Here is a 10,982-nt window from a genome sequence, read left to right as displayed (position 1 = left end):
TTCCCGTGCTGTGACACGCTCCTCACACTCTGCGCTGCAGGCTATAGAACTCTGCAGTCCCGGAGGCGGGGCGGTTACAGCAGGCGTGGTGCCCAGGTCCTGGGCTGTGCTCCTATTGACCCACCAGAGCTCAGCGGGGACGCCCTCCCCATGTCGACACGAGGCTTGGTCTTCACAGCGGTGACAGTAGTGACCACAGTCCCACAGGGCATCACCGTGCGGTCCTTTTCTATTTTTGCAGCAGGAACAGGGGGAGGGATGGGCGAGGATTTCAATTCACCAGGTTCCACATAAGAAAACTGCAAAGAAGACATGTTACTTGTTTCCTTTTTTTTTTTTTTTTTTTTTTTGAGACAGAGTCCCGCTCTGTCGCCAGGGGCCAGGCTGGAGTGCAGTGGCGCAATCTCAGCTCACTGCAACCTCCGCCTCCCAGATTCAAGCAATTCTCCTGCCTCAGCCTCCCGCGTAGCTGGGACTACAGGAGCGCGCCACCACGCCCAGCTAATTTTTGTATTTTTTTAGTAGAGACGGGGTTTCACTATGTTGGCCAGGATGGTCTCGATCTCTTGACCTCGTGATCCACCCAAAGTGCTGGGATGACAGGCGTGAGCCACCGCGCATGGCCACGTTACTTGTTTCTGGTTTTGTGCGCACAGGCTGATCAGCCACGTCACGCTGCCTTCTTTTGAAATAACCATAATTTTTTTCCCTTAAGGTCACTTATTTCCAATTAACCTGGATCTTCCCAGAGCGGACACAGATCCTACCTCACACATGGCAGGCTCAACACATAATGATGGGAACAGAACAGAAGCTGGAGAACCAAGCAAAATTTTCAAAGGCCTTTTGGGGGTAGGCCCATAAACTGGCATCCTGAAAGGCTATCTCCTCCAGCAGACAACTCAACCATAGAGTGGACAGAACATGCTCTATTTGAGTGTAGACATGCGTACGATGAAATAGCACCTCCTCTTAGTGAGGTCTTATATCACACGGAAGTGGAAGCGAGGCTCTGGCAGACCTAAGTCCTGGGATACGGGCTCTAAGCGGAACCCGGCTGTAGTGGAGAGCCTCGCCCTACCTCTGCCGTGACGGAGCCCAGCACCGAGCAGCCGCTGGTCAGCATGAAACTTTGTGGTCCAGAAGGCTGCTTCTTAAATAAATCCAAAGGAACTGTCGCCATCGCCAGCAGACCTGGAAAGACAGGACACAGGCAAGGGGGGCTGCTGACGTTTCCATGCAGTTCCGTGAGAACAAAGGGGCCCGCACGCCCGGCAGCCAGAATGTGCCCCTCACGTGCATCCAGCACACTCAAAAGCACTCACGTTTCAGAACGTTTTAAAAACATCAATGTCATAAAAGACAAAGAAAGGCTGTGGAATCGCTGCCAGACAGAGGATGCTAAAGCCACAGGACATTGAGGCAGCGTTCGGCCCTGGGCTGAAGTGGAGAGGGAGCTGCCCTGAAGGACATCATGGGGTCACCCAGTGACAAAAAACTGGAAAATGGGCATAAATTAAAGAATTGCAGCAATGTAAACTCAGGAAGCTGACAGCTGTGCTATGGACACAGAAGAGAAGATCCCCATTCCTAGGAAAATACACACTAAGGAATCAAGACCCATGCAATTTACCCTCAAGGTATGTGTGTGTAAAAAGAAAATAAGTGTGGCAGGGAGAGACCAAGCATGAGCACAAATAATAAAAGAAATTGGGCAAATGTTAAGGATATGGGATTCTGAGTAAAGGTTATGTGGCTGTTCTTTGTACTGTTTTTGTAAAGCTTGAAATTTCATAGATTGCATCAGGCTGGCTGGAATGAAATGTGAATGAGGCCAGCAGGAATGGGGACCCAGGAACGCTGGCTCAGAAGCTGGCGTCCCTCCAGGTAAACAGCACCCCCAGGCTGCGCTGGTCCCTGACTTGCAGAGCGCTTCTCTCTCAGGATTCTTAACTCATGGGCATCCCCGTTTTCTCGGGACTCCAAAATCAAGGAAGTTGCCTCAGGATTCTTGCTAACAACCAGGATATATCTAGTTAATCGGGAGAAATAACGACCTTCTAACTTTAGGATGTAACCAAATGCCTTGACTTTACAGCTGGATAAGCTGGCCAAGGACTTCCCAATTTTGGTATGTTTATGGAGAGAGTTTTGAAATCTAAGAAAATATTTTTATTTTTAAAAACCTAACAAATCTTGAAACTAGTGATCTGTACACATGTACACATACAGGCCCACATTCATTTTAGGGTTTTAGTGACTTTACCTCTAATTGTTGCTTTCTTGTGTCTAAATTGTAAGTTCAGTGTAAGCCTCTGAAGTTTATTTTATAGAGATACCCGATGAAACTCAGGCAGGCAGCAGAATAGAGATTGAGGAGCTCTGGAGACAGATGGGGTGATGGTTGCACAATGTGAATGTATTTACTGCCCCTGAACTACATACACAGAAACGGGTCAGATGATAAGTTTCTGTTGTTTATCTTACCACAGTTAAAAGGTTTTTTTTCATTTTGTTTATTGCTTTCAAAAAAAAAAAAGGTCTCTTGAGGCTAGGAAGGTCCAGAACGACTTCTCTAAGCCAAAAATTGTTGCATAAAAGATTTTGGATTTTTTTTCAAAAAATAAAACAAAAAATCCAGTTGAATATTTCCCTAAAATGCATGACCTTGTTAATAACTCAAATTGCCATTCCACCAAACATTGCCGTGGGGAAACCAAAGTCACTTAGGGGAGGGGTTGGCTTCCTCTGCTGGGTCTCCCTCCGCCCCTTCCTGAGGCCCTGGTCAGGCCTGCGAGGACCTTTCCAGAGGGCAGGGCCTTGGTCCTCCTGCTCAACCCACCTTCTGAGGATCGCCCAGCCTCTGAAATCTGCAGGTATAACTCCTTCGACTTGGCATTCAACTCGCTTTGGAAGAGAAAAAAGTTATGAGTCCTAAAAAATACAATGCTTCATTCTTTTTACAAAATATAGTACTTTTTCTGATTATAGAAACATAAAAATGTCAATATTTAACAAACTACTGAGACATATAAGCCCAAAAAGGAAAGAGTATCTGCTGTTTCATTTGGAAACAGCACTGGAGAGGTGGCCAGTGCAAGCTGAGGAACTGAACGTCATTTTTAAAAATTTCCAATAACTTAAATTTAAAGAGACACATGTGGCCAGTCATTCCCATATTGAAAGTATATAATGACTTAAAGACAAAATATGGAAAATGAATTACCACCCTCCTCCTCCTAACTTAATTTTCATTAAAAAGAAAAAAAAAAGTAGAGATGAAGTCTTGCTATGTTGCCCAGGCTAGTCTCAAACTCCTGAGCTGAAGCCATCCGCCCACCTCGGCCTCCCAAAGTGCTGGGATTACAGGTGTGAGCCACTGCAGCCAGCCTGTAACCTACTCTTTTAACTGAAAACTCTGGGGGTATCTTTCTGGATAACTACAGAGCAGCATCACGTTTAACGGGTCTCTAGTATTTTTTTTTTTTTAAGACAGCGTTTCACTCTTGTTGCCCAGGCTGGAGTGCAATGGCGCGATTTTGGCTCACCACAACCTCTGCCTCCTGGGTTCAAGCAATTCTCCTGCCTCAGCCTCCGGAGTGGCTAGGATTACACGAATGTACCACCACGCCTGGTTAATTTTGTATTTTTAGTATAGATGGGGTTTCTACATGTTGGTCAGGCTGGTCTCAAACTCCTGACTTCAGGTGATCCACCTGCCTCGGCCTCCCAAAGTGCTGGGATCACAGGGGTGAGCCACCGCACCCGGCAGAGACGCACATTCTTATGCATATATCTTTGCATGCCATGTGACTATTTCCTTAGGAAAACCCTAATTGCCTGTCAAACGGCACGTGCATCTGACAGGTGTCCTGTATTTAGGCCGGTTGACGGCATCCAGATGGTTATTCCCAGGGACACCTCCAATGCCATTCTCACTCTCTTATTCATAACCAACCTGTGAGGTGGAAAAATGACCCTTCTTTTTTGTTGAAGTTTGCATTACTTGACTTATTTCTGACTATCTTTTCAGAAGTTGGCGGCCATGGGTAGCTCTGGTCTTTGTATTTCCAGGTCAGGAATTTTGCCCAGCTTTCCAAGGCAGCGATCATCTTTTCATTCATGATTTATAAAAGCTCCTTACACAGATACACAAGGGAAATTGTCTTCTATTACTTTTTCTAATTGTCCATTTCTTAAGCGTTAGTGATTGATTTCAATACTTTGCCACTCAGCTAATTCATTAAATGATTATTTCTATTCATTTTTAAATATTCATTTCTACCTTATATCCATTATTATTTCTAATAGTTTGAGTTGATTTTCTCAAATAGTCCAGATGTGCCGTCATATTATCTCCATGCAATTAGTTTTGCCTCTTCCTTTCCAGTATTTGTGAATTTTTTCCCTTATCTAATTGCAATAACCAATACTTCTAGAACAAAACAATAGGCATCCTTCTCTTGATTTTAGTGAGTTTGCTTCTGGTATTTGCCATTTATGGTGATTTTAAAAATCTTATTAAAGAACTATCCATAAATTTTGTTCTAATTAAGCTTTTAAAAATTAAGACTGGGGGCCAGGCACAGTGGCTTATGCCTGTAACCCCAGCACTTTGGGAGGCTAAGGTAGGTGGATCACCTGAGGTCAGGAGTTCGAGACCAGCCTGGCCAACATGGTGAAATCCCGTATCTACTAAAAATATAAAAATTAGCTGGGTGTGGTGGCATGCACCCGTAATCCCAGCTACTCAGGTGGCTGAGGCAGAAGAATCGCTTGAACCCAAGAGGCAGAGGTTGCAGTGAGCTGAGATTGTGCCAATGCATTCCAGCCTGGGCAACAAGAGCAAAACTCCATCTTCAAAACAAAGAATGGGTATGAAATGTCACTGAATGTCTTTTGGACATATGTAGAGATAATACGTTTATTTTCTCCTTTGATCTAGCAATATTATAAACACCATTAATAGATTTCCTTATGTGAAAGCACATTACATCCTTACAGCCCTGGTATGAACACAGCTGGTTTTATTTTTCATGTGCTGCTAGATTCTATTTGATAATATTTTATTTATGATTCTTACATCATTATTTATGCATGGCCTACAGTTTTCTCTTTCTCTATTCTTCACGTTTTTATTTTTTTGGAGATGGAGTCTCACTCTGCTGCCCAGGCTGAAGTGCAGTGGTGTAAGTTTGGCTCACTGCAACCTCTGAATCCCAGGCTTAAGCAATTCTCCTGCCTCAGCCTCCTGAGTACCTGTGATTACAGGCACCCGTCATCATGTCTGGCTAAATTTTGGATTTTTAGTAGAGACAGGGTTTCATTCACCATGTTGGCCTGGCTGGTCTCGAACTCCTGACTTTAAGTGATCCACCCACCTCAGCCTCCCAAAGTACTAGGATTACATGTGTGAGCTACTGCACCCAGCCTTTTACTTTTTTTTTTTTTTTTTTCTCAGACAAGAGTATCTCTGTTACCCGGGCTAGAATGCAGTGACACAATCACAGCTCACTGTAGCCTTGCTCTCCCAGGCTCAAGCGATCCTCCCGCATCAGGCTCCCAAGTAGCCAGGAGTACTATGGGCAAGTGCCACCATACCCAGTTCATTTTTTAAAAAATTTTTAGTAGAGAAGAGGTCTTGCTTTATTGCTCAGGCTGGTCTTAAATTCCTAGGCTAAAGTGATCTTCCTGCCTCTGCCTCCCAAACAGCTGGGATTATAAGCATGAGCGCCCGTGCCCAGCCCCTTTTTCTATTTTGTTAGGTTCTGGATTCAGTCAGAGGCACCCTCCCTTTCTGCCCAGGATGGTGTGTGTGTCTCTAAGAGACCCAACAACAGCTCCTTCTCATCATGTCAGGGCAGGAGAAAACTGACTCTAAGAGCTGCCTTTAAAAAGAAACTCAGGTTTGACCTCAAGCTACCTTTAAGATGTTTAGGACATCATTTGTTTTTTGTTTTGTTTTGTTTGAGATGTAGTCTCTGTCTCTAGGCTGGAGTGCAGTAGCACAATCTCAGCTCACTGCAACCTCCGCCTCCTGGGTTCAAGTGGGTCTCCTGCCTCAGCCCCCAAACAGCTGGGACTACAGGCGCATGCCACCACGCCCGGCTAATTTCATATTTTTAGTAGAGACAGGGTTTCATGATGTTGGCCAGGATGGTCTAGATCTCCTGACCTCGTGATCTGCCCACCTTGGCCTCCCAAAGTGCTGGGATTACAGGTGTGAGCCGCTGCGCCCGGCCAACATCATTTGTTTTTAACTTTTTTGGTTTAGTGTTTTGGCCTAAACGGTGCTGCAGAATGATTTCAGGATTTGGCGCTCCTGAACACGCAGCATGGACGTGCAGGCCCGCGATAACCCGGCCAGACTCACAAGGTGAATTCCTCTTCCCACGTGAGGTCCGTGGTGTTTTCCGTCAGGGTGCTGGAGAACCTCTGAAGAGGATCGTTCAGCTGCACCACGCACACTGTGTTAATGTGGCCTGTCATTAAAGGAAGCACATCGCGTCGGTGTTTATTTTTATTTTTTAAACTGCGTGAAGCCATTGTATGCATAGAAAGAAAGGCTAAATTAAATGACTAAGGTTGAGGCTTACCCACTTCAGAGAGTGGGAATTCTTTCATTTGCCATTTTCAAACTCTCAAAGCACCAGCCTTTATCAGGGTGAAATAATTTTTCCCACATTTGATATCAACAGCCCTGGGCTGACTCCAAGTGCCTGGCCCCCTCCGCCAGTGTGGGCCACAGGTTACCAACTTGAGGGAGTCGAAGCTCACCTGTTGTAGACACAGTGTTGGTATTACGTAAGAGTCAAAGGCCAGAGCCTCACAGTCTGAATATTCAGAGCTTCAGTATCATTGGCGGCCGAATGTTTTGAGGGTTAAATAAGGTTTATGAATTTCGTCTGTTACATGTAAGATACTTAGGGATGGGAGGGCACGTATGATGAGGATGACGGCAGGTAAGATGGTTCAGACTGTTTCCATTTCTTTTTTGTTTTTTGTTTGTTTGTTTGTTTGTTTGTTTTTTGAGACGGTGTTTCACTCTTGTTACCCAGGCTGGAGTGCAATGGCGTGATCTCGGCTCACCGCAACCTCCGCCTCCTGGGTTCAGGCAATTCTCCTGCCTCAGCCTCCTGAGTAGCTGGGATTACAGGCACGCACCACCATGCCCAGCTAATTTTTTGCATTTTTAGTAGAGACGGGGTTTCACCATGTTGACCAGGATGGTCTCGATCTCTTGACCTCGTGATCCACCCGCCTCGGCCTCCCAAAGTGCTGGGATTACAGGCTTGAGCCACCGCGCCCGGCCCCATTTCTTAAGCGTTCATGGTACTGGTGTGAGTTAGTTCTGTTGTATTAGGGAGATGATATATAGGACCCGGGAGCTAATTAGGAAAATAATTATGAGGGCATAGTCATGGGCTCCCAGGGGGACCGTCCCCGAGAGGCAGCACCATTACATACAGAGGCCTGGTCCCCACTTTTGGATAAGACTAAAGCTTGCCAAAGCCGAAACATCAATTCCTGTTGACTCCTAAATTGGGAGCTACCTCACGGAGCACCCTTTTCTCGCCTTATACCAGACAGGTGCTGCCGGGGTATTTGACCCAGGTGGTGGGACATGTCACTAGCGCACAGTTCTTTCTGCTTTCAGACAACGCTTCTCCCTGCAGCACACGGTCCCAATACACTGTGGAATCAGTCATTGCGAGAGTGTGTGGACCCTGACCCACGCAGCAGGAGGGAGGAGCAGCCTACGCAGATTCTCTACTGGGCTTTCACAGTCACTCGTCAAGGGAGGCTCGGGCCCAGGCATGGAGACATCCAGCAGAGGCAGGAAGGGGGCCTGGCCTCAGGGCAGGTGTGTGTGGGAGCTGGGACCCCAACCCTGGCCAGCTGAGTCCAGGGAGCCCAGGCTGAGCCACTAGGCAGTACAGGCTTAAAGGGCAACACGCAGCACTTTCACCGAAAGAAATCCTCGACAGCTTGGCCCTGCACAGTCTCGGCTGCTAGAGGTGGCCTATTTGTGCTTTTGGACTGGAAGAAGCCCCTTGCAAATAAAGGTAAGTCCCCCTTCACATGCTCGGGCAACACAGTTTGCTCCTGTTCTTGGCAAAATGGAGTTGCGGCATAAAGAGGTGCCCTGTCCCGAGTGACTCTGTGTCCAGGGCTCAGCAATGATTCAGAACCACCCAGAAGGGGTCATCCGTTCTGTGTTGCTTGTCTTGGTTCCAACAGCAGCCATGGCCTCCCAGCACCGGAGTCCCGAGTGTGGCCGAAGCCACTTGATGCATCAAATCCCCGCTTCACCCACATTCTTTTTTTTTTTTTTTTCTGAGATGGAGTCTTGCCCTATTGCCCAGGCTGGAGTGCAATGGCATGATCTTGGCTCACTGCAACCTCTGCCTCCCAGGTTTAAGTGACTCTTCTGCCTCAGCCTCCCAAGTAGCTAAGATTACAGGCATGCACCAGCATGCCTAGCTAATTTTTTGTATCTTTAATAGAGACAGGGTTTCACCATGTTGGCCAGGCTGGTTTTGAACTCCTAACCTTGTGATCCGCCCACCTCAGCCTCCCAAAGTGCTGGGATTACAGGTGTGAGCCACTGCGCCTGACAGCAGAAGCTGCACCTTGGTCAGGATGCTCGACACATACATATGGGTTCAATATTAAAAAAAAAAGGAAAGAAAAGAAAAAAAGGATCACTCCAGACAAATGAAAAAGGTAAAACCAATTACACTCCGTTCTCCCACAGGCCTTCACACGTGCAGAGATAGGATCAGATTTTTAACCACCTCTTGTTCCTGTTACATTTTCAGGTGCTTTCTGCAACAAAGGCAGGGCTCCCGCCGCGGCCCCATGGGAGGATGCCACCAGAGAATCCAAGCCCCCTGGAGCCCACCTGGCAGCCCCCGACTCTGCTCAGGGGCAGGAACAGCCCCATCCAGGAGGCAGGATCCCGTGGTCACCCACCTGAAGCATCAGGCTCGCTGAGCAGGAAGGCGCGGATGCTCCTCACCAGCAGCTTTAGCTCGTGAGCCCGCGGAGGTTTGGGAGGACAGGATTCCTCAGCAGTCGACGGAGCACACTCTAAGTTCTGAAAACATAAAGAGCACTTTATTTTTGGTCCTCGTGGGGAGACTGAGGACTAAGGAAGTAGCTGCTGGACTCCTGTTATGGGGGGTGGCGGGGGTGGGTATCTACAGGAAAGTCTGCACAGGCAGCTTGAGCTCCAGGCTCTGCTCTGAAACAATGCCCCTTCTCATGGGAAGGGAGGGAACCGATGAGCCACCACCATCCCCAGTGTGGAGCATTTTCTATCCTAAACACAGCCAAGTACAAGTAGCAACGCGTTCAGCTGCAGACAGGGTTCCCAAACCTTACTGCAGGGGGAGATGGAGCTCACTTTGCCATGGGTCTAAACCATCCGACCCGGGCAGGTGCTTAAGTGCATGGGGACCTCCTCTGCCGGCTGTGGGCGCCCGCGGCTGCTAGCACAGAGCAGGACACCAGTCAGATGGGAACGGCCAGGGACGTCACCCTACACCTGTTTCCTGCCTCCACACAGAGTCCAACGTCCACGCGAGGAATGTCTACGCATCCCCTAGCACTGCACAGGTGAGGGGACAGAGGCAGCGGCAGCTGGGACCAGCTTCCATCACATCACATCCTCCAAAGGCACCAGGGCGTTTCCAACAGAAAGCACCCCAAATCTGGAAGAGCCCAGCTTCAAACCAGCATTTCCCAAACTGGGTTCCACCTGTCACCCACTGCCAAGAGTGTTCTTTTTCTCTCTTTTTTTTTTTTTTTTGAGACAGAGTCTTGCTCTGTTGCTCAGGCTGGAATGCAGTGGTGCAATCTTGGTTCATTGCAACCTCTGCCTCCTGGATTCAGTGATTCTCCTGCCTCAGCCTCCTGAGTAGCTGGGATTACAGGTGTCTGCCACCACAGCCAGTTAATTTTTTTTTTCTGTATTTTTAGTAGAGATGCGGTTTCACTATGTTGGCCAGGCTGGTCCTGAACTCCCAACCTCAGGTGGTCCTACCACCTCGGCCTCCCAAAGTGCTGGGATTACAGGCATGAGCCACCACACCCAGCCAGAGTGTTCTTTTAAAAGAAGCTCTGTTAGTTGCAAGCATTTGGGGACCCAGAGGGTTTCTCAGAGGTGGCGTCAGCCCCCATGCTGTGAGAAGTTTTCAGGCAGAGACCCTGGGTGCTGATGTGACTGAGCACTTCTTGGGGGAAATGCTCACTAACGTCTCAAGAGACACAGGTGTTCTTTCCCACCTAGAAAACACTGTTCTGAGCCAGGCACTTCCCAAATGTGAGCTGAGGGTGCTGGAGCCCAAGAAGGAATTGCTGATGTCCCTGAAATCCAAGGACATGAGCACTGGGGACCGAGCAATCTGCCTGTCTGGGACGGAGATGAACCTTCCTTCAGTTGCTGAGGGTGATGGTCAACTGTATGTGTCGACTTGACCGGGCCACAGGGTGACCAGACAGTTGGTCCGACATGATTCTGGGTGTGACTGTGAGTGTGTTTCTGGATGAGATTGGCATTTGACTCAGCACACCCAGTAATGCACGGCTCTGTCCCTCATGTGGGTGGGCCTCATCCAGTCAGTTGAAGCCCAATGGAACAAAAGGCCTGAGTAAAAGGGAACTCCTCTTCTTCACTGCTTGAGCCGGGGCAGGGTCTTGTCCTGCCTTCAGGCTTGGCTGAAACAGTGAGTCTTCACAGGCCTTGAGCCTGCTGGCCTTTGGAATGGAATGTACACATCTGGATTTTTTGGGTCTCAGGCCTTCAGACTCGAGCTAGAATGACCCCACAGACTCTCCTGGGGCTCCGGCTTGCCAAGCACAGACAGATCTCAGGACTTAGCCTTCAAAATTATGTGAGCTGAGTACACACACACACACACACACACACACACACACACACAGCCTTCAAAATCATGTGAGCTGAGTGTACACACACA

At 48.1% G+C, this 10,982-nt stretch overlaps 1 protein-coding gene across 3 annotated transcripts in view; it reads right to left on the bottom strand.

Annotated features, from left to right (window-relative positions):
• The window catches only part of C2CD2 (C2 calcium dependent domain containing 2), a 62,851-nt gene that overhangs the window by 17,196 nt on the left and 34,673 nt on the right, over positions 1-10,982 (bottom strand). For all 3 annotated transcript variants that reach the window (XM_032276808.1, XM_032276809.1, XM_032276810.1), the window contains exons 6-10: positions 8,977-9,100; positions 6,374-6,482; positions 2,843-2,907; positions 1,082-1,194; positions 125-299 (exon numbers count right to left, since the gene is read on the bottom strand). In XM_032276808.1, coding sequence (XP_032132699.1) covers positions 125-299; positions 1,082-1,194; positions 2,843-2,907; positions 6,374-6,482; positions 8,977-9,100 — 586 coding nt within the window. The remainder of the gene's footprint in view (positions 1-124; positions 300-1,081; positions 1,195-2,842; positions 2,908-6,373; positions 6,483-8,976; positions 9,101-10,982) is intronic.

This window comes from Sapajus apella, unplaced genomic scaffold (assembly GCF_009761245.1).
Source record: "Sapajus apella isolate SASKATOON/1434 unplaced genomic scaffold, GSC_monkey_1.0 scaffold8, whole genome shotgun sequence".
NCBI classification, from domain to species: Eukaryota; Metazoa; Chordata; class Mammalia; order Primates; family Cebidae; genus Sapajus; species Sapajus apella.
Note: the sequence above shows the minus strand (reverse complement) of the source record. Positions and strands in the feature narration are given on the sequence as shown.